The 27,253-nt window shown below is 42.5% G+C and overlaps 1 protein-coding gene across 2 annotated transcripts in view; it reads left to right on the forward strand.

Moving 5' to 3' along the window:
- Positions 1-27,253, forward strand: part of LOC142399497 (disks large-associated protein 1-like) — a 205,885-nt gene that overhangs the window by 112,638 nt on the left and 65,994 nt on the right. For both annotated transcript variants that reach the window (XM_075484215.1, XM_075484216.1), the window contains exons 4-6: positions 3,694-3,889; positions 7,707-7,989; positions 25,357-25,481. In XM_075484215.1, the coding sequence (XP_075340330.1) occupies positions 3,694-3,889; positions 7,707-7,989; positions 25,357-25,481 (604 nt within the window). The remainder of the gene's footprint in view (positions 1-3,693; positions 3,890-7,706; positions 7,990-25,356; positions 25,482-27,253) is intronic.

Consider the following 27,253-nt stretch of genomic DNA (forward strand, 5'->3'; position numbering starts at 1 on the left):
TTTGGGAACCATAGGGTTGCATCTGTGCTTATCGCAGAAGATTGGGTTCTGTTGATTTCTTCAAGCCATGACCTTCAGTGCACACTGTAGCATTTTGCAGCTGAGTGTGAAGCAGTTGGGATGAGAGTCAGGTCTTTCAAATTTGAGGCCATAGTTCCTAAATGAAAAAAAGGTGGAGTGGGAATGAGTCCCTGCCTCAGGCAGAGAACTTTCAATATCTTGGGATTGTGTTCATGATTGATGGCAATTTGGAGCGAGAGATTGACAGATGGATTGGGGCTTTGTCAGCAGAAATGAGGGCGCTGCTCCTGTCTGTCATGGTTAAGCACTAGATGCATGCATCGCCCATGGGATTAAGTTCATTGATAACTTTAGTATCTTTTGGAACTGTAAGAAGCGTTTCAGAGCTGATGGCATGCATCCGAATCGAACTGGATGCAGATTACTTGGTGCACACTTACGTCATGCTGTTGGGACGGCAAACCCAAACATGACTGTACAGATTAGACTGAAGGACACAGCAGCGAGGCAAACAACCCCCAGCCCTCCCCCCTCACCAGACCCTTTACTCCACATCACCCAAGGTCTCCAAAGGATGTCTCTATCCCAGCCAGGACTCCCGCGACCACCATCAACCGAGAAACGCAGGGCACCCCCCCTCCTCCTCTTACATCATCTGTCCTGGCAGCGCAGGGCACAAGGGGATGTGCAGGATGTTCAAGGAGCAGCAGAACATCCAGAGTTCAGAACAAAGATAGCATGCCATGATGCGTTCAGTGTCCCTGCTATAGTAGTCCTACTACTGACAGCTGTTCTGAGAACAAGCTGGGACCCAATAGGATTCCTGTATTAGAATAGAATAGAATAGAAAAATACTTTATTTATCCCCCAATGGGGGAAATTCAAATTCGTCAAGTAGCTCAACATTTTTTTTAAAATATTTACAATGATTGTATTAACAACAATAAAACAACAATAATAATACTACTACTAACTAAATAATAATAAATGACTAAATGGAAAAATAAACAAATAAATAAAAATCAATCAATAATTTTGAGAAGAACATGTCAGCAGTCCCTGTTAAAAAGCCTTCTGGCTGTGGGAACAAAGGACCTCCTGAAGCTCTCAGTCCTGCAGCTGCTCCTCTGTCCTGCAGGGTGCTGTGGAGAGGATGTTTATTGTTCTCCAGAACAGAATCTAACTTCCTCCTCATCCGTTTCTCCACCACAGCACTGAGAGGGTCCAGCCTTCTGCCTACAACAGAACCAGCCTTTTTCACCAGTTTGTCCAGGCGCCTACAGTTTGTGTCTGTGGTGCAACTCCCCCAGCAGACAGCAGCATAGAGCAGTGCACTCTCAGTGATGGTGTGATAAAACATGCACATCCTATCACTGCAAACACTGAAGGGCCTGAGCGTCTCAGGAAAAAGAGACGGCTCTGGTCCCTCCTGTACACTGCGTCTATGTTGGCAGACCACTCCAGTTTATTATCCAGCACCACCCCCCGGTATTTGCAGGTCTGAACAGTCTCTATCTCCCCTCCATCAATGCAGACTGACTGGTATGGGGTTTTAGATCTCCTGAAGTCCACCACCAGCTCTTTGGTTTTGGTGGTGTTCAGGAGCAAACAGTTCTTTTTGGTCCAGTCAGTAAAGGCCTCCACAAGGTCCCTGTACTCCTTCTCCTGTCCACCATGCACACATGCCACAACAGCCGTATCATCAGAATACTTCTGAATGTGGCAGGACTCTGAGTTGTACCTGAAGTCTGATGTGTACTGGGTGAAAAGAAAAGGAGCCAAAACAGTACCCTGTGGAGCCCCAGTACTGCATTCCAGTGTTCCAGAAACACATTTCCCCATCCTGACATACTGTGGTCTGGCAGACAGATAGTCTTTAATCCATGATGTCAGGGAGGGGGCCACACCCATACCGAGCAGCTTGTCTTTCAGTATGGGAGGCCGTATGGTGTTGAAGGCACTGGAGAAGTCAAAGAACATGATTCTCACATATGAACCAGGGACATCCAACATGTACAGAATCGCGTCTTCCACTCCTATGTGTTTCTGGTAGGCAAACTGGAGGGGGTCAAGAGCCTCAGCAACCTGCAATCTCATGCGACGAACAAGGAGTCTCTCCAAGGTCTTCATGATATGAGATGTCAGAGCCACCGGTCTGTAGTCATTCAGCTCCCTAATTTGGGCAACGGTATGAGACAAGAAGTTTTCCACAGCACCGGGACTTTTTCCATCTGAATACTCATATTGAAGAGCCTCTGAAGAGGGACTGCTAGTTGACCAGCACAGTCCCTCAGAAGCCTTGGACAGACTCCATCTGGGCCTGAAGCCCTCCCTGACTGAAGTCTCCTGAGCTCAGCTCCAGCCTCCTCTATAGTTAGACACAGAGGTTGTAGCGGAGGGATGGCGACAGGAGTGATGTTGCTATCAACCATAGAGATGGGGGTGGGGGTGCAGCTGGACAGAGGAGGGATAGTGGTGGGAGTTGCTGCAGAGGTGGAGGAGCAGCTGGACCGAGGAGGCCAGGCGGTGGGAGCAGCCACAGATGTGGAGATGCAGCTGTGCTCAGGATGCCTGTCAGTTGAAGCTGCCGCAGAGGTGAAGGTGTGGCTGGGTTCAGAAAAGTAGTTTTAGTTAGTAAAAGAAGGAATCGAAAACAGTCAACTTGCTGGGTGAATCTATGTAATCTGTTAACGGTACCACGTACAACTCAGAATACAACAGAGACTAGGGATGTCCCGATCCGATAACGTGATCGTAAATCGGGGCCGATCACGTGGTTTCAGACTCGATCGGAATCGGACGTTTCATCCCGATCAGGGATCGGATATATAGCCTATCTATACATGTATATTTATTCTCATTATTTATTTGGTGGATTTGCTGGATTACTGCAGACTGCAGAAACCTGGAAACAAACCAATATCTCAACACCATAAAATGAGCTAAAACAAAAACCAACTAGCAACTATGAACAAAAACAGAAATTAAGACTAGAGAAATGCAAACGGAATAAATGCTAAGTAAAACAAATGACTAAACCAAAGTCCAAAATCCACAAATCCTAACAGCTTGTCTGGTCTTTGATCAGCCAAGAAGGACACTCCATTACTCATTGACCTCCACGAGCAACCCACGGCTAACTGAATCAGTTTCAAGTCACTAATGCTACCAACAGCTTGACTTTGGGGTCTGCACACAGATGTCTAACAGGCTTATGCTCTTTCTGGACCACTGTGTTCTTTTTAGAAACTTTGTCTGGTACTGCCATCCCTATGCGCAAGGCAGTCTTAATTCAGATTGTTCTCATTTGTGGTTCCACAATGGTGGAACAAGCACCATAATTCTATCAAAGCAGGGGCTCTTTACCTTCAAGAATCTCTTGAAGACTCATCCCTTCAGAGAACACTTCCTCTCCTAGTACCTCTAACATCCTGAAACCCCTAACCTGCTTTCACCTGCACTATTCTACTTATATTCTGTCACTTAGATCAATTTAATTTAATTTAGCACTCAATGATTAGTCCAGAGTTTCTTACAACACTAAATCTGAAACGTTGTTTTCTCAATGGTAAGTCTTTTTGGCCAAGCATCTGCTGAATAACTAAATGTGAATGAAAATGTTTCAGAGATAACCTGATGTACAACTCTACATCCTTGTTATCCGTCTGTCAGGATTTCGACGGAGCACTCCCCCAAACTGCAGATCAGGAGTCACAGTTACCTGCGTGCGGTGAGTGAGGTGTCAATCAATAGAAGCCTGGATACCCTGGACCCCAAAACCCTGCTCAACCCCAAATCGCTGCTGTCCTCACCCCAATACCGTTCACGCAATGAAAGCTACATGAGAGCCATGAGCACCATCAGTCAGGTTGGTTGCCAAAACTGCTGCATTTATATTTATAATATCACACCATAATATGTATAGATATATATATATATTATATATATATTGCCACCAAACAGAGGCTAAAGTTTGGATGGATTTACCATGGTGGTGTTTGACATTGTTTCCACGCGAGGTCCTTTGAAGTGGAATTTGTGGGTAGCAGCAAAAATCCTGACTGATTTGATACCATTACATCTTATTTAGCTCTGCACTCTAAGACCACACAACCAATCAAGGTCAGGATTTACAGAATGACCAGTTGTTCTTATGCCTGGGCTGCATGTACAGGGCAGGTTCTGTGTTTTTAAATCCTCCTGCTCTCTGAACATAGGAAGATTTACCGTAAAGCTAATTTAAAATCCTAATCTGCAAGTCTTTGCTGTTTCTCAGCTTTTAATATGAAAAGAAAGGGTCATCAGAGACGGCTGAAGACCTCAAGGTCCCCAAACCCCCTTTCAATTTACGGAATAAAAAAGGTGTCCACCTGTACATCCCCTGTAGAGGGAATGACTGTTATCTCTGGTCCTTTACCTGCCATCAGCCCCATATCACCAGTGATGGTGGAAATGTGCTGGTTTTCTTCAGTCAGTCATCTTTCTGTGTTTCATAGGATCTGCACCAAACTAAAGTTCCAGCATCATCTCCTTGTTGATTCATCTCACTTCCGTCCAACCGTCCACAGTCCATGACTGCTTCTCTTCAGCCCACTATAACCTGCTTTTCTTCTCTTTAGGTGTTAGTGATGCTTTATGTTTGCCTTCTCCCATTTCCTTCAGCTATTTTCTCACATGTTTCTCACAAACATTGACTCGTGTTTCTGTCCATGTTTTTCATTTCTTTGTTGGACATTTTCTATTTTCAGACATATTGCTTTGACTTCTTTGGTCGACCTGTATGTTTCCGTTTTACCACCTTCCCATTTTGATTGTACTTGCTCCACATTTGAGACCCAGCTGACTGGGAACAACCAACATCTTTTACCACAGTCTGAGCTGAATTAGCTTCTTGAAGGAGTTTAATAACCCTTTAGCATTGATTCCACTGACAGCTCTCTGGTTGGGGCCATGTTTCCAGCTGCAACAGCTCATTTATTTTTGCGCAAATCTGTATATCATGCATTCATTCCTGTTTCAAAAGTAAACAAGAAATAGATAAACACTTGTATTTTCGATTTTAATTCCTAAACCAAAATGAAAAATCTGTTAATGAACTGACATCTGTTTTCTGATTTTGTGCCCAGATCAAAAATGGAAGATCTGACAACCTCTTCGATTACATTTAGTATTTTTCTAATTTTGTCATCTGAGACAATTAACATGACCAAGAAGTTATCACCATCCAAAGCTGTGTTTAACTCGTTTAATATCATATGAACCGTCATGCGCCCACATGAGCAGATCATTCATCATGTTGAATGTTGGTGTAGTAATGTCAGACGATGAGCCAACAAGAATCCAACTGGATTCAGCCCACACTTACCAAAGGGCTGCAGCCCTTGAACCAAGAAGAATTAGTTTCAGATGTTGAGCCCATAAAGTCAGAATAGTCAGAGTCACAAAGACGTTCACAGGCTACAACATAAAGCTTATTGAAAGTCTGCACTTAGGGGGAGACATTCAAGTTAGAGTTGCCTGCGACTGGAGGCACCTGGTGCTTGTTGTCCCCTCTTTCCTGTCCTCTCAACCAGTCCAGGCAGATGGCCGCTCTTCCTGGTTCTGGTTCTGATGGAGGTTTCTTCCTGTTAAAAGTTTTTCTTTCCACAGTCGCGTCATGCACACTCAAGACAAGGGGATTGGATCAGAGAGAAGTTTTGGTGCAATCTGTTGGTTTCCTTAACTAGGCAATTTTTTAATTGGCTCTGTATGAATTGGACTAATTTTGAATTTGATTAATTGGATTTGATTGGATTAGAATGAATTGGATTCTAATTGACTTTGATTGGACTGTTCTTGAACTGCCTTGAGATGATCTTAACTTTGATTTGAAAAAGATACTAGGAGTGTGTATTTTGACATGTGGTGCCAGTGTGTTTTGGCCTTTAGGCCCCGAGTAACAGAAGCTTTTGGTGGCACTACACATCAAGACCTCCAAATGGGCAGACTTCATTCCCATCAGCATCACATACAAATTTAGTAACAAAGGCTGCAGCTGCACTCAGAGTGGTTGTCACAGCCCGGTATTGGTTTAATCCCTGAGCCATTGTAGCAGGAGCAAGCCCGATTCAATAAAATTCAGCAGTTTTGTTTATAAAGCTCCAAATGTCATCTCAAAGCACTCAAAAGATACAGTTTAATTCAAGCCAATTACAATCCAATTCACTGTAATAGAATCATAATCCAAAGATTTCAATTCCAAATATGTCCGATTCACACAAAGCCTATTTAAAAATAAAAGTAGCCTAGCTGAGGAAACCAACAGATTGCATCGAAACTTCTCTTTGATCCAATCTCCCGTCCTGAATGTGTATTGTGAAAAGAAAAAAAACTCCCTTTTAACAGAAAGAAACCTCCATTAGAACCAGAACCAGGAAGGGCGGCCATCCACCTCCACCAGCTGAGGGCTGAGAGGACAGGAAAGAGGGGACAACAAACACCGTAACACCAGGCCAGGGATACCTGCTGAGAGAGAGAAACACAAGTTAATGACAACAATGAGAGCAGAGGGAGGAGAGGTGCATCATGGGAGCCCCCCAGCAGTCTGGGCCTATAGCAGCTTAACTATGGGATGTTTCAGGATCACCTGAGCCATCCCTAACTATAAGCTTTATCAGAAAGGAAAGTTTTAAGCCTGGACTTAAAAGTGGAAAGGGTGTCTGCTTCCTGAAGCCAAACTGGCAGCTGGTTCCACAGAGAGGGGCCTGATAACTGAAGGCTCTGCCTCCCAAACTGGCAGCTGGTTCCACAGAGAGGGGCCTGATAACTGAAGGCTCTGCCTACCAAACTGGCAGCTGGTTCCACAGAGAGGGGCCTGATAACTGAAGGCTCTGCCTCCCAAACTGGCAGCTGGTTCCACAGAGAGGGGCCTGATAACTGAAGGCTCTGCCTCCCAAACTGGCAGCTGGTTCCACAGAGAGGGGCCTGATAACTGAAGGCTCTGCCTACCAAACTGGCAGCTGGTTCCACAGAGAGGGGCCTGATAACTGAAGGCTCTGCCTCCCATTCTACTTTTGTGACAACAACCCTGCGATGATGGTTTGTTGCTCAGGCCTTGCCAGCTATGGCTGGTCCCCGTAGTTTTATTTGATTTATTAACCCCAACCACTGACAACAGCAGTTTGTTACCTGTCTGGTAGACCAAGGCTCAAATTGAGCACCCCTTCCCAATTTTCCCACAGGTCTTTCTGGTAGAAAGCCTTTAGGAAATCATCTTAAGTCAGCCTAAAACAACAAAGTCTATGTAGGTCAGATGCTTTTAAGAAACAATTGCTCAAACATGTCACACCATGTTTGTTAACCAGGAGACCATCCTGGTTATAACAAAGAGTAAATCTTTATGAATTATTTGTTATTCTAAATTGCACTTTAGTTAGGGTTTTGCACAAAACTACCTGGTTAGTTTTAGGAAAATATTGTTTGGATTAAAACAAGCCCTTCTGAAACGTCCGTCAGAAAAACTTTCTGCACGAAAGATGTTCTGACAGGAAGAAAGACCTCAATATCACACTATTGACCTGCATACAGAATGTGTTTCAAAAAGTGAGATGATTTGATTTATAGTCTGGATTTTCCCCCTCCACTTCATTCTTAATTCTTTGTTTCCCTTTGTCTGCCTGTTCCCCATCTGATGTCCTGTTCTCCAGCTAAGTGAGGTGGAGGTGAATGGGCAGATTGAGCAAGTGTGCGAGCAGGTCTATAGTGAGATGCAGTCTCAGGCTATGGAAGCTGCCATGGACAGTTTGGAGACCATGGACACCCTGCCCATGCCAGGATGCTTTCGTATGCGAAGCCATAGTTATGTGAGGGCGATTGACCAGGGCTGTGCTGGGGAGGAGGAAGGAGAAGGAGGGAGGCCATTGCTGCTGTTACCATCCTCACCACCACGCACATCTGCCACCACTGTCAGGACCATCCAAAGCAGCACAGGTAGGGGGTGGATGCCAAACTAAATATTTTTGGGCGTATTTTCTTATCTTAAACTTTTCATATCAGTTCTCACAAGCAAATAAAATAGTTCTTGGCCAAATGTCTTTCATCATTATCCATTATCTATCATCTTTTTTTTTGCATTTAATTTGAATTATTATTATTATTTTTTGTCTGTAAGCCCTCCTCTGAATAACATGTTTCTTTGTTTTCTGGAGTATCTGGCTTGAGTAAAACTATTTAATCATAAACAAGGGCCTATGCTAATTAGCAACCATTTATATATTTGGACTATGCCGTTGAATCTAATAAAGATGACTTTATCACTGTTAAATGTCACTAAATTGCAATTGGTTCAGTTCAGTTCAGGTGACTTGAAGCGGAGCTTTGTAGTATATATATGACTGGTAATCTTAGTCACAATCATTTCATCACTGTAATGGCTTTCAATAAACGGGACAATCTGTGGGGCCTAACCATCTCTTGGGCTGAGGTGGGTCAAATCTCTTCGTCACAGGGCCCTTGGGTAGATGAGGTAACTTCCTTAAAGTACTGGATGTATTTGGGATGTCCTGTTTGGCACATCTTTGCATTACTGCATTGAATCCGGGCAACAGTGTCTCTTCTTGTCGAACAAGGGTGGATTACCTGCTCTTAGTTGGGAAAAAGTTATCGTCTCAAAAGGGAGAACGTGAATATGTCAGGGTCTTGTTCACAAGCGTAGGAATAATGTCATTGGACATTGCCAGGTGGATGAATGCAAGATTTTCAGTGATACAGACACCGTACCTATCTGTTGTGATGAAGAGAAAACTAAGACTAAAAGATTATGTGATTAATTTATTTGTCAATATACATTTATACCTTCAACTTCAGACCCTGGAGTCGTTTTTGTGGAGAGATTGGCCCAAAATTCCAATTCTCTTCTTTGGTGCTACCACTTGGTCCTTCTTCCTTTTTGCGAAGGTAGGATCTAAATAAGTTATGAATGGATGGATAGATGATAGGGTAGAGTATTCCTTTGGTTTTCACAAACAATGCAGGGTGGATCCAACCATGGAAGCACCAATGTGCAACACAGAAGCACACACTGAAGTACAGCAACTTTTTGAAAACAATTTTAAATTTTTGAATTTTTAATTACATTTTTTTAAATGGGGGGGGTACCTTAATAATTCAAGGAGTTCTAGGGTACCTACTTTTTGGATTTTCCAAGTCTGGAAAAAGGTATGGAATGTTTCCATGTGTGGCAAAAAGCAAATAGTTTAGAAAAACATAATTTTCCTGACAGCTGAACGGTGTTGTGGTGGAGTATTGTCACCTCACACCAATAAGGTTTCAGCTTTGAATCGCAGCTGGAGCCTTTCTTTATGCTGTTTGCATGTTCTCCTTGAGCATAATTTATTTCTATCCGGGTATTCCAGCTTCCTCCCACAGTCCAAAAATATGCATGTGGGATTAATAATTCAAAATTGACTGTAGGGAGAGAATGTGAGTGTGCATGGTGGTTTGTTTTGTTTGTTTCTGTGTGGCCCTGTGATGGACCCTGTCAGGGGTGTACCCACCTTTCACCCAGTAGCAGCTGGGATAGGCTCCTGCCCCTCTGCTATAGAAAACTACATGGGACAAAGTAGGTATAGAAAATGGATGGATGGATTTGTTTCCAGACTATTTCCCCTTCTACTCTTTAAAGGATAAATATCTGAATTTCTAAAACTGAGTTGACTAAAAAAGCAGAGTGCATTTCAAATAGATTGTACATAAAATACATATGTATTTTATCTACCAAACTGAAATGTAACATTTTAGCCATCACCATCTTAGTTTCTGAAACCACATATTTTGAGTTATGAACTGAGAACCCACCAATGAGGCTGATAGCACTGTTTGTCAATGTGGGTAGCTTTGGTTCAGGTGTATGAGCAGGTTGGCCACTAATGTAAAGTCTCCAACCCTTCCATTTGGACAAGACACTGAGCTCCAAGTTATTCCCAACGGCAGTAATTTGCATGGCTGGGATATTGGATGGCTGTTATCTGTAAACTGGTAACTGTGAAACATATTTTGAAGCACTTTGTTAACCTCAGCTAACTTTAAAAGATGCTACATAAGTGCAGACCAATTATTGTATGTCAACCACTTGTCAATCACAGATTAGCCCATCTCAAAAGCTTTGTCTATTTTATTCTAAATATGACCAATCTGACAAACACTGCTGTTTGTCAGTAATATTGATGTTTTGGTTGAGTCGATGACTGTGGTAAGCTGTTTTTATTGTGCAGTGAAACCCTTCCATCCATTTTCTATACCTGCTAAATCTAATTCTGGGTTGTGAGACAGTGAAACCCTCACAGAATAAAACTGACCACTCCAAAAGTTTTAACACGTTGAAAAACGTTCTCAGTTGTTTCCATCCACCAACACTGTTTTACAAAACCACAATGCACTTGGCAAGCTGATATGAATTGTTATGTAGTGATGACCTGACATGAGACTACTGTGACACAATGCAATAGAGAGTGATATACATCTGCTGCTTTACTGTCCAATCTCTGTTTGAGGCATATCTGAATGAGGATGATAACAGAAAAGGTACCAATGACTAAATGACTGACTGCCATTTTGTTAACAGATTGGTGAAGCCATTATTGTTACATATATCATGCCTGAAATGGGTCATAAAATATGCAGTCCATGATTTTGGTTGGAGCAGTAAGCCAGCCCTTCCACTGTGTCGCTCGCAGAGAGGTGGCTCAGAATGAGCTTGACAAAAAAAAAGGATAACCAAAGCAAATGTATATATTTATCATGCCGATTGGAGATAAAATTAAAAGCAATTCAGTTTGATTCAGTTTTATTTATATAGCATCAAATCACAACAAATGTCATGTCAAGGAACTTCAAAGATACAGTCCAATTCAAGTCAATTAGAGTTCAATTCATTGTAATCATAATCCAATCAAATCCAATGAATTAAATTCAAAATTTGTCAAATTAATTCATATAGAGCCAATTCAAAAACAATTTCCTAGCTAAGGAAACCAACAGATTGCACTGAAACTTGTCTTCAGTCCAATCTCCCGGCCTGAGCGTGCCTGAGGCGACTGTGGAGAGAAACGACTCCCTTTGAACAGGAAGAAACCTCTGGCAGAACCAGAACCAGGAAGGGTGGCCATCCGCCTCCACCAGCTGGGGTTTGAGAGGACAGAAAAGAGGGGACAACAAACACTGTAACACCATTCAAAGGATACCTGGGGCCCGTTGCACAAAAGTAGGATTTAGACATCCAGGATGAGTTACTTAGCCAGGTTCAAGGAATCCAAAACAAGGCGCCCAGGCTCAGTTGGTTGCACAAAGGCCAAGCCAGGATGAGCAGACACGGATTCATTAAGCCAGGTGAAAGCGATCCTGGATAAGTGCTGCACACGGCTTTCTTAAATAGACCCCACGATCGATCATAGATTCACTGATTCACCATGGCAACAAGGGCGGCGTATTTCTCCCCAGCGGAGCAAGAATTATTAATGGAAACCTATGAAGAGGTGAAGGAGAAAATAAAACAAAAAGGAAATACTGCCACAGTTAAAAAAACAAAGGGAGCAAGCGTGGCAAACCATTGCTGACCGCCTGAATGCGTAAGTAGTGCACAAATCACACTCACCACTCCACTGAAACTATCACAATTAGGCAGTGTTCGAACTACGGGGGACTCGGGGGATCCGAGACCCCCTGAAACTGACACGAGACCCCCCCGAAAACATGATTTGGGAAATGTTGGGGGGTCTCTAAAATATTGGCAAAATGTGATTTCCCCTGATGAGTTATGATTGCAGACGCGATGCGTGTGGAGGTGTGGAGCCTGTGTGCGTGGCATAAAGCTGTGCTGTCCGCCGCGTATGATTCTGTATAGCTTCTCATGTGTTTTCGAGATCCGCGCTCTGAGTCAAGTGCAAGCAAGCAACCAAAATGGACATGGCAGCAACTTTTTATTAAGAATGTGCCTGCCCACACATTGCCTGTACTGTTTTAGCAGTGAAAAAAAAAACGCAATTAAAGGACTTGCAAGCATCTTCATCTCCTTCCCTGGGCATAGAAGACTCTGTGACATCAAGGAGGAGTTCTATAGGATTGCAGGTAAGAATTTTTTTTTTTAAATTACAGTTACAATTACAATGTTAACATTCAGAGTAAGATACTCATTGCATCGTATTACAGGTTTCCCCAATGTCATTGGTGCAGTGGACTGCACACACATCAAAATAAAATCCCCCTCAGGTAGCCATGAGGGGGATTTTGTGAACAGGAAAAACTTCCACAGCATCAATGTACAGGTGAACATAACTTTTGATAAAGTAAATTAATGAACACTGTACATTGCCTGTACTGTGCATTAATTGGTTTAACATCTTATCATTTCAGATGATCTGCAATGCTGACTATTTGATCAGTAATGTTGTGGCAAAGTGGCCCGGCTCGGTCCACGACTCCCGAGTGTTTCGGAACTCAGAGATCTATCGGCGCCTATCACAAGGTGAGCCACAGAACCTCTATTGATAACCACTTTTAACATCATGGCTGTGTTAAGAATGTCACTACTTATGAGGTTGTGATGGTAACATTTTGTATTCACAGGTGAATTCCTGGGTGTATTGCTGGGTGACAGAGGGTATGCCTGCCAGCCTTTTCTGCTCACTCCATTTGCAGACCCTCTGGAGGCACAACTGGCATACAACCATGCCCATGCCAGAACAAGGGCCCGGATAGAAATGACATTTGGCCTGCTGAAGGCACGCTTTCAGTGTCTGACCCACCTGAGAGTCAGCCCAGACAGGGCATGTGATATCATTGTGGCCTGTGCTGTCCTCCACAATGTGGCCTGCCTGAGAAAGGAGAGGGCCCCCAGAGTGCCAGCTCTCATAGACTGGGACATTCCTGCCATCTTCCCGGATGACGGCTGTGGTCGGCTGGTCAGAGACAATAGTTGTTAAATTATTTTAATTAATATGCATGTTGCTTTAAGTTGGGCCTGCAATGGCAGAGGAATTTTTGTTAGGTTTTTGTGCTGTATAGGCAAGGCAATTTTATTTGTGTAGCCCATTTTTACAAACAGTTTGTCTCAAACTGCATGCTTTGATTCTGTGCTTTTTGTCTTGTAGAGCACTGTGTGACTTCAGTTTTGAAAGGGGCTGATGGTTTACTTGCTTTGATTCATCCTTGTTCAATAAAGGAACATCATGGTACTCTCTAATGTGTATTTATATTTATATGGTGATGTACTTTATGTGTAGTCTGTGGGAAACTAAATTATCTAGTGGTTCATCTAAAATCATCAGTTATCTAAAATGATTGTAATTAATGATCACAAATGTTTCAATAATGATAGTGGGTATAGTTAAATGTTTTAACAATATGTTCTAGGCAGTGGAATAAATATTGGTTTCCAATTGTGGCGACCGCTGACTGAGATAAGGAATGAGATTAAATAGATCCTGGAACTTAGCCTGGTCTGGAGCAGGCTAGCTTCACCGAATAAATCTCCATGGTAACTTACGTCTGAACATATCCCACTTCCCTTATCCTACTTTTGTGCAACTGGATCATGGATAAGTTGATCCAGGATAGCCAACATATCCCCGCTTAATCCCTTATCCTACTTTTGTGCAACGGGCCCCTGTTGGAACAGGGAAACATGAGTTAATGACCACAATAATGTCACATGTACATAATAACATTTGAGAAATTAAACGGGGGAAAAAGAGAGTAAAGTGAGCAAAGGTGTGACAGATGAGGCCCCCCAGCAGTCTGGGCCTATAGCAGCTTAACTATGGGATGTTTCAGGAACACCTGAGCCATCCCTAACTATAAGCTTTATCAGAAAGGAAAGTTTTAAGCCTGGTCTTAAAGGTAGAGAGGGTTTTATATGCGAGTCAAAGGATAAATTCTGGTCAAAAATAACTCCAAGGTTCCTCACTGTAGAACTAGAAGCCAATGAAATACCATCTAGAGTAACTATATAGCTAGACAATTTCTCCCTGAAGCGCTCAGGTCCAAAGATAACGACTTCAGTTTTGTCTGAATTTAGAAGCAGACAGTTCTGAGTCATCCAGGTCTTTATGTCTTTAAGACATGCTTGTAGTCTGACCAACCTATTGGGTTCATCTGGTTTTATAGATAAGTACAGCTGAGTATCATCAGCATAGCAATGGAAATTTATGCCATGCTGTCTAATAATGTTACCTAATGGAAGCATGTATAAAGTGAAAAGAATCGGTCCAAGCACAGAACCCTGGGGAACTCCATGACTTACTCTGGTGTGTGAGGAAGATTCTTCATTTACAAGAACAATCTGAAATCTATCAGATAAATATGACTTAAACCAGCCTAATGCAGTTCCTTTAATCCCAATAACATGTTCAAGTCGTTATTACATTATCAAACTATCTTTCCAGACTAACTGAGACTCTTCTAAACTGTCTCTCCAGCTTTCTTGCAGTCTGCTTTAAAGCACGCAGCTGTGAATTATACCAAGGAGCCAACCTCTTCTGGCTGATTACCTTCCTTTTCAGAGGGGCAACATTGTCCAGTGCTGTACGCATTGAAACTATAGTGCTGTCAACAAGAGAGTCAAGTGTTGCTGGAGTAAAGTTTAGGTAGTCGTCCTCTGTCATATCTGCAGTAAAGGTTTGTATCTCCACCTCCTGTTGTGCCTCTTTGCCTTTAGTTTCGCTCCAGCTCTGCATCCACGGTACAGCTTTTTAAGCTCGGTCGGAATTGGATGTTTAATTCCGCGTCCAATCCTTGACAGTGCCAACAGTTCTTCTCTTGTGTACACTGCTTTAGTAGTAGTGCACATTGTCAAAAAATAAAAATAAAACAAAATGTAAATAAAAAGCAGATCACTAAAAATAACTACAAATGTTTAGATAAAAACTAAAAGTTAAAAATGACATATAATCATATAAACAATGCAAAAAATTGAGAGCTACACAGACTTGCTGCCGATAAGGCGCATAGCAACCGCAATGTGCATATAGAAATATTTCAAATCAGTTAATTGCTTCTCCATTTCTTCCTTAACTAATTCAGATCGTTGCTCCCTTGCTCTTTCAAAGTGAACTTTTCCTCTAAACTCAGTGCTGAAACTTCAAATCTGCATACCAAGCACAGCTTCACATGCAGCATCCTTAGGGTAATCTAAATCTATATGACCACATTTTGCAGAAATCATTAGAGCTTTAAAAACCTAATTACAGTAAATTGGTCCCTGCAGTCAGCAATGAAATTCTAAGTCTTCAACAACAAAACAGGGATTTTGTTCAAAACATGCTTGTGTTTTGATGACGATGTAAACCAGGGATCCTCTTGAAAAATTGTAGGTAACTAGTTTAGAAGTGTTAACTTCCAACTCTAACCTGACCAGGGACAAAGACTGCAAATTAGCTGAAGCTAGACGTCTTGTATGCATCGCATTTTTCATTCTTTGTGGCAATGCTGTATGTATCGTCCCTGTTAAATAAACATTAAAATGAAATGAAAACCGTATTTTATTGCAGTTCTGTAGATTAATTTAATGATTAACAGATTAAATGATTAGCTGCAATATGTCTAAATAAAAACAGTCCAGGCCCACAAAGATTCTAATGCTAAATGCTTTAGCTCGCAGTTGTGTACATAACCTAACAATGAAGCGGAAATTTCACAAAAAAATCATCTTTGAAAGGGACGATTAATGTGTGGTATTCACATGAGAACACAGAGAATATAACAGGGGACTTCATGTTGGCTGCTTGGGATTAGGATTGACTTCGTTTTCATAGTGCTTAACTGGACATGACCTACATTTGATGTTCTTCTGGGAATTCTTATATAGTCAGCTGAGAGAGAGAGATGTGTACATAGTGCATTTATTTTTTATCCAACCACGCTGATTCCTCTACAGTCGCGCTGTACAGTAGATAGTTCCGCTTCCGCATCATTGGAGACTAAATATTGCTCTGATGTCTACAGAACTGAAGGATGCCTCCAGTCCTATTGTGAAATATCAGGTTAATTTAGATTTCATTTGTTTTTAATTGCTGACTTTTCGACTGTACACCATGTTTGATCAAATCTTCATTTTAACCCACAAAGCAGAAAAGTATGGGTTGGGTTGGGTTGTATACAGTACAACAACAAAAATTTCACTTAAGCAACTTTGTGAAAGTTTGACAGGCAAAAGGGCTGTTAAAGCTTAAGTAAGTTTAGGCTTGAAACAAAAACATGTCATCTGGCATATCTCATGATTGCACATGAACATGTTAAAGGCGGGGTAGGGGATCTTTTTCTGGAACATTTTTTTACATATTGCTTGAAATACTCTTCACACCCCCATTGCAACCAATTAATTAAAAGTTTTGACACAAAAATGAAAAGTTTTAGTGGCCTCTAGAACGTACAATCTAGGAAAAACAGTATCCAATCATTGTGAACGGACCGTTCACAATGATTGGATTCTGATGCCGTCTATCAAACTGCAATCTGCTCCTCCCTCCCCCTCCTTCTCCCTGTGCGCGTACCCTGCTCCGTGAACGTCCAGAAGCTTGGCAGGAAGCTAAACTAGAGCCAGCTTGGCTAGCACCTAGCATTATTAAACGTATAGTTATCATATACTAAATACTAAATACGGCAACGATCGATGCTTGCTGTCAGAACAGCGCTCGTGCACCTTCGTGCACCTTCGTGCACCTTCGTGCACCTTCGTGCTCGTGCGCGTTCATGTACTCTAGAGGCGTGCCTTCGGGGGAAAAGTGAAGAAAAGGGTTGGGACTTTTTACCTGTGTATTTTCAAAATGCAGCTTCGCTGGACTCAAAATCCAGGATCTCCTACCCTACCTTTAAATAGTAAGGCATAAAAAGCCAAGGTTTAGAGTTCTATCTGAACGGTAACAAGGTGTAACACTGTTTACTTTCTGTAGCATTTCACTCCAACCCATTCTCTACAATCATGATTGAAGTGTTTTGTGTTTTTAGCCCTTTCTAATGTCTTTGCCTTGTGCTTTATCAATGAAAAGATGCCCCAGGCAGCAAATAATAGCTCATACAGATAGATTAAAATAAATAAAATAGATATAGTTCATGATCATAGTTCATCATTTTAAATTCTTAACTAAGCTCACGGTCCCGAAATGAACTACTTTGTGTGCATTCCTGTCTTTATTATCAGCTCCTCTGAATCATCATGCTTCTATGGTAGGCCGACATGGTGCTATGGAGTTGTAGGAAAGTGGGCGCCACAGTCATCTGAGCAGATGCCAGCATATCTCATCATATTAAAAACGATTAAAAATATTAAAAATAAATTCCAATAAAATGAAAAAAGCAATGATTTTAGAACAGACTTTTGATTTGGCCTAACAGAGTATATTTGAGACTGTCCTCAGGATTCACAATCACAATATGCTTGTTAAATCTGGTTGAATAAAACATTGATGGTTCTAAATTATTCTGAACTTCTGAGCTCAAATCAGCTTACATTTAATACATCAAATGAAAAATATTTTTGCAGAAGTGTTGGAGAAGTAATTGCAGGTTCTGGAAGATCTCAGATCTTGTGTGTTGCAACTTGCAGTCGTCATTGATGGAGAGCTAGCAAGTGTTAGGCAGCTTACCTGAGCTGTGGATGAACTATTTAAATGAATAGGCATGGGGCTCGTCTGACATGAGCAGCAGAGTGAGGGCCACACAGCTGACATCCAGACATTTCTGGAGCAGTCTGGCTGGATTCAGATTGTACTCCCATTCACTATTTTGCACAATATATGTCAGCTTTTCTGTCAGCTGTTTCAACTGAAACTTCTCATCCATTATATAATGCATGTGTTGATCACATGGTACAGAAAAGGTTGTGTACATGTGACCGGCCTGGCTTGAAACTTAATGCAGTATCTGCGTTGTGTGGCGTGACTGACGAGAGGCGTCAACTGTCTCACCGGGGCGGCTTAGTTCTCCCAACACTTTCTAAATGAAAAGAAATTCAGTACAGCAACTTCACATGACTGGGCCTCTACATGCACACCTTTAAGAGGAGACAGAAGAAGAAAAGTGGGCCGCATGAGAAGCCACCTGCATGCTCTCACAGCCTAGCTTAAGATCGGCTAGTTAGCATGTTATAATAAAGTACTGCACTCAACAGAAAAACAACAGTTCATGCTAAGAACACTACAAGACAAGGTTTGAACCATTTTTAGGACTTTTCCTGCATTTAACCACTCAGTAAACAGGAGCACTAGACTCCCCAGCAGGGCCTCTCGTCAACTGAGGAGGAGAGCGCAAAACTACAGGAGGTGATGTCCAGAGGGAGTCAAAGGTCACACAAAGAAAATCAAAATACAGAAAATGTATACATATGTATGAAAAGTAAAACAAAAACTAAATCTAAAAAAGCCAAACAAGCCCTGTCATCATCATCATCATCATCAACCTTAGCGTCACATTTGTTTGCCCTTTGGAGAATGTGCTTTCTCTCATTCAAGGTTCTTCTGTTTGTTTGATTCCTGATGTCCTGATCTCTGTTATCGGTCTCAGCCCCACCACTGCCGTCCAGTGGCAGCAACAACAAAATGCTTCTAATTTTAGGGCAATTTGAGAGCCTTTTTTAAAATTTATGCTACAGCTTTTTTTTTTTTTTTTTTACCTTATCCATTGCATTCCAATTCTTTTTTTTTTTTTAAAGCCGTACCCTGAGGTCACAAAGATCCCTGACAACAGCCGCACAGCAGCCATGTTAATTGATTGGTGCTGGGGGGGCATGTCTTGGTAGAACAGAGACGTAGATGCATATCTTCGATATGTAAGCGCACTTGGGCAAAAGTTAATTGACTATGAGGTAGGTATACTTGAAACTATTTGGCAGACCATATCAATCAATCAGAAAGCACAATGTCAACACTCTGCCATATTTGAGTTCAGCTCCACTCCGAAGCTGCATACAGAGATAACATATGTGTTTTATTAGATAATAGGGTTTCAGTGTTAGTAATAAGTCAGTTATTGGGGACGTTTGATTATGCCTCACAACATCAGGTCAAACTCAGTGTTAAATTTGAGAAACTGTATTTGAAATATTCAAGATTTTTTCAGAGGTTGGCAGATTGTCAGATTGCGGGGTTAACATTTTGAGCACTTTGTGTTATTCATACTCTACCTTCAGTGAATGTTAGCATTAGAATAAATGACAGCCCACTGAGTAATGACTTTGTACCTCCTGCACAGGGTGAGTGGGGGGTCCAGTGCAGAGAGATAGGGAACTCTGTGGTTTGAGAAGTGGCCTTGGGAACAAAGGTCGCTCCAAAGTAACAAAAGATCATCAATGATTTCTTGTGGACCCCAAAGCTGTTGAGCTTCTACAAGACATACAGCTGCTGCTGACATCTCCTTAGAATGCTCTCAGTGTTGCAGAGAAACTTTAGAATGCTGTCAAATATTGGGCCCAGGTATGTATACATCTCCACCATCTCTACTGTCTCTGCCCATGGGTATTACTAACAGGTTCTCCCTCTCCTTGTTGGAGAATTTCGCCACCTTGTCTTTGGTTTTCTCCACGCTTAGCTTCAGGAAGGCATTGTCACACCACTGCTCAATCTCACTGAGCACTGAGCTGTGGTGAGGTGAACAGAGACTGTGACACAGAGAACTGTGTCATCCACATACTTCACCAGGTGACAGTCTGGGTGGGTGGACCTGCAGTCATCGGTGTAATGAAAAGCAGAGGTGAAATAAAGCAGCCTTAAGGGGTGTGGGACAGGTCGGAGAAGGTGTTGTTGACCAGCACTCTCTATGTCACATTGATCAGAAAGTCAATACCCTGGAAAGCCCTCGACAGGTCGCCAGTCCATCTCAGGGCCACACAGAGACAAACGAGACACACAACCATGCAAGCTCACACTAACTCCCAGGGACATTTTAGAGACATCAGTTAACCTAACATGCATGTTTTTGGACAGTGGGAGGAAGCTGGAGTACCCGGAGAGAACCCATGCATACACGGGGAGAACATGCAGACTCCACACAGAAAGGCCCCAGCCGGCATTCGAACCTGGAACCCTCTTGCTGTGAGGTGACTAACCACCACACCACTGTGCAGCCCCTGGAACAAAGATGGACCAGTAAATTGAAAACTTTGCCATCTGGCTCAGCTTCCTCTTTACCACAACAGACTGGAGAAACGCTCTCATTCCTGCTGACGAAGCCCCAATCCGTCTGACCATCTCTCACTCCAAGTGATGATAAATCACTTGTGAACATGATCCTGAGATACTTAAACTCCACTGCTGAGACAGGTATTCATCCGGAGAGAGCATTCTACCTTTTTCCAGATGAGAACTATGGCCTCAGATTTGGAGCTGACTCTCATCCCGGCCAGTTCACAATCAGCCGGGAACTGCTCCAGTGCATGCTGAAGGTCTTGGCTTGAAGAAGCCAAAGAACCCGCATCAACCGCAAAAAGTAGAGATGCGACCCTAAGGTTCCCCGACAACTACGCCTTGAGATCCTGTCCATGAAAGTTACAAACACAATCGGTGAAAAGGGGTAGGTCGTGCCAAGAATGCAGACACAGCTCTTGCTTTGGTTACAGGGACAGAATAGCTTGCAAAAGCTATGCTAGTATGCCATTCTCCTGCAGTACCCCCCACAGAATACATTTGAGAACATGGTTGCAAGTCGTTTCTACAAAACACATGTAGTCTGGATGGTCAAACTCCGACGACCTTTGCAGCTATAACAGCTTTAACTCTTCTGGGCAAGCTTTCCACAAGCTTTAGGAGTGTTTATGGGAGTTTTTGACCATTCTTCCAGAAGCTCATTTGTGAGGTCAGACACTGATGTTGGACAGAAGGCCTGGCTCACAGTCTCCGCTCTAATTCATCCCAAAGGTGTTCTATCGGGTTGAGGTCAGGACTCTGTGCAGGCCAGTCAGGTTCTTCCACACCAAACTGGCTCCTCCATGTCTTTATGGACCTTGCTTTGTGCACTGGTGCGCAGTCATGTTGGAACAGGAAGGGGCCATCCCCAAACTGTTTCCACAAAGTTGGGAGCATGAAATGGTCCAAAATCTCTTGGTATGCTGAAGCATTCAGAGTTCCTTTCACTGGAACTAAGGGGCCAAGCCCAGCTCCTGAAGAACAACCCCCCACCATGATCCCCCCTCCACCAAACTTTACACTTGAACACGTCTCCACTGCTGTAGAGTCCAGCGGCGGCGTGCTTTACACCGCTGCATCCGACGCTTTGCATTGCACTTGGTGATGTATGGCTTGGATGCAGTTGCCATGGAAACCCATTCCATGAAGCTCTCTATGCACTGTTCCTGAGCTAATCTGAAGGCCACATGAAGGTTGGAGGTCTATAGCGACTGACTCTGCAGAAAGTTGGGGACCTCTGAGCACTATGAGCCTCAGCATCCTCTGACCCGCTCTGTCATTTTACCTGGCCCACCACTTCCTGGCTGAGCTGCTGTCGTTCCCAATCACTTCCACTTTGTTATAACACCACTGACAGCTGACTGTGGAATATTTAGTAGAGAGGAAATTTCTCCACTGGACTTGTTGCACAGGTGGCATCCTATCATGGTACCACGCTGGAGTTCACTGAGCTTCTAAGAGCGAAACATTCTTTCACAGATGTTTGTAGAAGCAGTCTGCATGCTGAGGTGTTTGAATTTATACACCTGTGGCCATGGAAGTGACCGGAACACCTGAATTTTGTTATTTGGATGGGTGAGTGAAGACTTTTGGCAGTATAGTGTATGTATCTGTAGGATGTCTTCTTAAAGCTAACTTGCAAATATCTCTTTTCATTCCCCCAATCTCATCTTCTCCTCATTTGAATTGAATGACTATAATCAGAAGTCACACAAGTGCCAACTTGACTGAACACTAACCTCCCTTCATGCTCATCAGTTTAAATATAGAAACTTCCTTGAGCAAAATAGTGGATTTCAATGTCTGAATGTTTGTGAATAATCAAGTCTGTCCTTGCAGTTCCTAATATATTCAGGCAAAAGGATATCAAAGTGTCTTCAACATGCTTTGATATGGAGCCTCTGTCCTATATGCAACTTAGCTTTAATGAAACATCTGGTTATTGAAGCAATAAAGACAAGTTATCTCTGTTTATTTCAGGGCTGGGAAACGATTAAAATGTTTAATCTAATTGATCACATGATTTCCCTGATTAATCACGATTAATTGCATTTGTACGCAAAATCCAAAAATGAATCCAAAAGTAGTGTATAGCTTTTAGCATTTAGTTTTATTTTAAATGTGCTGCCATATGAATGAAAGTGCCATAACATTTGTTGTGCAAACACACTTTTAACATCAGCATCTTTCTGTAGTTTTTATGTAGAAGCCTCGCTCCACTGTCTGTTTCCTTGAATGACTTGCTGCTATCAGTTGTGTGTTTTGCCTTTAAGTGATATTTTAGACTGGAATTAGACAATTCAACTTGGCAGTGTTTACAATGACTTTTATTCTGTCGACTCCGCCGTCTGGAAGAAGCAGAGTAAAAGTTCCGTACCCTTCTCCATGTTTGGTGGATCCGCGGATTACTTTCTTTTCCGGTTCCGCAGCAGATAGCGACAGACTTTTACAAAATAAAAGCCTGTGAGCAGCAGACTTTTAGATTAATAAAATAAATAAAAAAACAGGGGTGGTCCGTGGAATAGTGGCATGAGCAGGCACCCCATGTACAAGAGGCTGTAGTCCTTGTTGCAGCTGGCCCTGGTTCGAGTCCCGCATCAGACAGCCCTGTACTGCGTGTTGTTCCCCCTCTCTATGCCCCCTGCTTCCTGTCTCTCTGAACTTTCCTATCCATTAAAGGCATAAAAGCCCTAAAAAAAATGTTTTTGTTTTTAATTAAAACATTTTTTTTAAATAAATAAAATAATAATTAATGCGTTAACGCGATAATAATGAGTTAACTTGCCCAGCCCTAGTTTATTTACATTTATTTATATGATTAGTTATGTATTTATGTTATTTTCATTGTTCTTTTCTTACACATCCACTGTGTACAGACACAAATCAAATGCACATCTTTTAAGGTTGACTCGTTAATGTCTGTTTTGTTTAATGTCTGTTTCAGGCTGGTGTTCATATTGTGTTTCCATAATATCACATCGAGATATCTTCATATTCAGTGGATGGATGTGTTTTACGCACAGAAGTAAAAAAGTCATAGTGGAGAACAGTAAAAAAAACAGTTCCCACAAGATTTCTGTCTTTCTCCTTTTGTATGTCTTGCAGCCTTGTGGTTCCAACATCCAAAGTTCTCAAGATTTGGTTTGATAAGTTCATTTGATCTTTTATTTACCAAGATGATATGCTACAGCCTCCTCTTTTTAATCCCCATTTACTCTGAACCTTTATTCATGCTTTTAAATATTTCACCATTATCACACAACACACTTCAGACATAGTTGATTTGAACACACCCTTCACTGATTTATGTTGCTTCTGTCTTTAGAGTTCGTTGATAAATGTTTGTGTTCAATTCACTTCTAAAAATAAATGAGTTTGTCTTACCTCTTCTCTAACTGCCACATAGTTTTGGGAACTCCACAGTCCTCCTGACTCTCATAGCGCTCCTGGAGTTGTTTGTTCTCAGGGTGTCTTAAGCCCAATTCGCACGGGATAAGTATTACCTATGGATCACTGGTAATTCGCAACTACCCCCGCACCTCTGTAATTTTTTGTGGCGCATTCGGACGGGACAAGCAAAAGTCTGTAATTTACTGAAATCACAGACATCATGAGCGGATATTCCGTAATTGTCGTAACTTCCTGTTTTGCCCCGTTGTACCTGGTTGTACACATAGGTTGAACACACAGGTGTGCGTTCAGACGGGACTTAAATTACCACAGGACGTCTGTGTTTCGCCGAAATACAGTAGGTAATTCGCGGCGGAATTATTACCCCACAAATCACGGACATGGCGCATTCGCACAGGACTAAGAACTCAGACATTCTCCGCAATTATTCCGAATTACGGGGGGTCCATAGGTAATACAAGTCCTGTGCGAATTGGGCTTTAGATGGCCGTCGGCTGCTGTGGGAGTAGCTTTCTGTGTGGCAGACAGAGCTCCAGCTCCATTTAGTCAGTCTAAGGAGAATGAAGGCGCTAGCATGGTTGCCGCGTCTGTCACGGCGGTGTCGCACCGTGACGTCAAAATGACGTTTCAGGCCTGGCGCTTGCCTTGAAAAGACGGCGCAGCGCGTTGTCGTGCACCAGTCGATTTTTGTAACTTGGCGGCGCCGAGCACAACGAACCGGATGGACCGATGTGAGACCAGGCTCAGTGAGGAGGTGCGTTTGTACAGGCAGCTGTACGAAACTGCAGTGAAACAGCACAGGGAGCACGTAAACTCCCCAAACTGGTGCACAGAGATGGGCAGAACTTTGGGGAAAGAGGGAGAGTTCTGTAAGAACGTGTGGAAGAAGCTACGGGACAGATACGTGAAGGCAAAGAAGAGGGCAGAGACTCTGTTGATGCCGGGGGCTTCAGACCTTCACCTCTATTAACTGAATTAAAAAATTAAAATGATCCGAATACTGCAGCAGTATCATTAATTACAGTGTTCCTGCTCTTGACAGCGGCATTGTTTTCTTCTCCACTTTCCTGGTTGTAGAGTAGCGGTAACCTTAACGTAGCAGCGCCACCTCTGTGATGGAGAAAATTGCAACTACTGGCGCAACGACTTGCGCCACTATACATGGCGGGCACGAAATCGTGACGTCATCAACACCGCTCGCGCTAGCAGACGCGGCAACCATGCTAGAGCCTTAACAGTTGGTCTGTTGGCTCTTACCAACTGTTTTTGATGAGTTTTAGCAGACCACAAACAGTCAGGGCATTGTCTCACATTGCTGGTAGCACACGGGGGCTCTCTGCAGATGTATTTCTCACTCAGGCTTGGTAGTAACAGCCAGGTGTACGCTTTCAGTTTCATGGGGATGTGACTTGCTGTGTATTCAAATAGAAACACTTTAATTTGATCATTTCTGACCACACTTCCAAGATATTTTTTCATCTGATTATTTGTTCTTGCTATGCAGTATCAGCTGTTCCATCTTTCATCTTTTTATGGTTCATTTTAAACAAATACTTTTTATATGCACCGCTGGGATAGGCTCCAGCCCCCCCGCGACACGACAGTTGGATTGAGCGGGTATAGAAAACGGATGGATGGACTTTTACATACTTAGCAGAATATGATTGTCTTACAGTGACTGTGATAAGATGGATATCTGCTGTTCATTTTACAGCATACTGTATATATTTGTAATAAATCTTTCTCTCCTACCCCCCCCCATCTTATTTTTTTGTAGTTTCATCTTGCATTACCACCTATAAGAAAACTCCTCCACCAGTGCCACCACGAACCTCCACCTGTTCGACAGCCTCCAAGCCATACATCTCCATCACGGCCCAGAGCAGCACAGAGTCTGCCCAGGTGCTGCAGATATGGATATGAATCCCCTCTTCAAGCAGTACAAAACATTGCAGTACTGTCTGAGTACTGTGAGGGTTTATTCACTCATGTCATATAAGAGAGCACGCCAACATTAGGATGCCCCTGGGTGTTATCAGTATAAGAATGTCTAGAATAGTACTGAACAGAGGTCACTACAGCCACACTCTCTGTCAAAAAAGAATGATCACTCTTCCTCAAGCATACAGCTCAACTAAAAAGCAGAAAAACTGACTCTTATCTGCTCTCTGCTATGACCTGTAAATACTGGTGACTGCTGCTGGCAAGCTTTAGATACATTTGACTGTGTTACTGACATGCTGTTTCATTTAGTTCATCTTTAGAAAGCAAATTTGTTTGCTAAGATTGAAGCATAATTGTTTTAGTGCATTGAATCAAATATGTTAGACCTAATATTACACATTCAATTCAATTCAATTCAATTCATTTTTATTTATATAGCGCCAAATACAACAAATGTCATCTCAAGGCACTTAGATAGTAACTCCAATTAGAGCCAATTGGAATTCAATTAATTGTAATCATAATTATTCATAAAATAATCCAATTCGTTCATATAGAGCCAATTCAAAAACAATTTCCTAGCTAAGGAAACCAACAGATTGCACTGAAAACTTTTTGTTTTTCGGTCCAATCTCCCGGCCTGAGCGTGCCTGAGGCGACTGTGGAGAGAAACGACTCCCTTTGAACAGGAAGAAACCTCTGGCAGAACCAGAACCAGGAAGGGTGGCCATCCGCCTCGACCAGCTGGGGTTTGAGAAGACAGAAAGGGGGGGCGGCGGCGGCGGCACTGTAACACCATTCAAAGGATATCTGTTGGAACAGGGAAACACGAGTTAATGACCACAATAATATCACATGTACATAAAGAGAGTAAAGTGAGGAAAGGTGTGTCAGATGAGGCCCCCCAGCAGTCTAGGCCTATAGCAGCTTAACTATGGGATGTTTCAGGGTCACCTGAGCCATCCCTAACTATAAGCTTTATCAGAAAGGAAAGTTTTAAGCCTGGTCTTAAAAGTGGAAAGGGTGTCTGCTTCCCGGACATTTACTGGCAGCTTATTCCACAAGAGAGGGGCCTGATAACTGAAGGCTCTGCCTCCCATTCTACTTTTAGAAACTCTGGGAACCTCAAGTAAACCTGCAGTTTGGGAACGAAGTGCTCTGTTAGGAAAATATCTTACAATCTTTAAGATATGATGGAGCTCGGTCATTAAGAGCTTTATATGTGAGGAGAAGAATCTTAAATTCTATTCTGAATTTAACAGGGAGCCAATGAAGAGAAGCTAAAACTGGAGAAATATGATCTCTGCTGTTAGTTCTCATCAAAACTCTGGCTGCAGCATTTTGGATCAGCTGGAGGCTTTTCAGAGAATATGTGGGACAGCCCAATAATAAAGAATTACAGCAGTCCAATCCTGAAGTAACAAATGCATGAATTAGTTTTTCTGCATCACTCTGAGACAAGATGTTCCTGATTTTAACAATATTACGAAGGTGAAAGAAGGCAGTCCTAGAAACCTGTTTTATATGCGAGTCAAATGATAAATTCGGGTCAACAATAACTCCAAGGTTCCTCACTGTAGAACTACAAGCCAAGGAAATACCATCTAGAGTAACTATATAGCTAGACAATTTCTCCCTGAAGCGCTCAGGTCCAAAGATAACGACTTCAGTTTGTCTGAATTTAGAAGCAGACAGTTCTGAGTCATCCAGAGGTCCGTTTCACGTAGCAG

This window comes from Odontesthes bonariensis, chromosome 14 (genome assembly GCF_027942865.1).
Source record: "Odontesthes bonariensis isolate fOdoBon6 chromosome 14, fOdoBon6.hap1, whole genome shotgun sequence".
Classification (NCBI taxonomy): Eukaryota; Metazoa; Chordata; class Actinopteri; order Atheriniformes; family Atherinopsidae; genus Odontesthes; species Odontesthes bonariensis.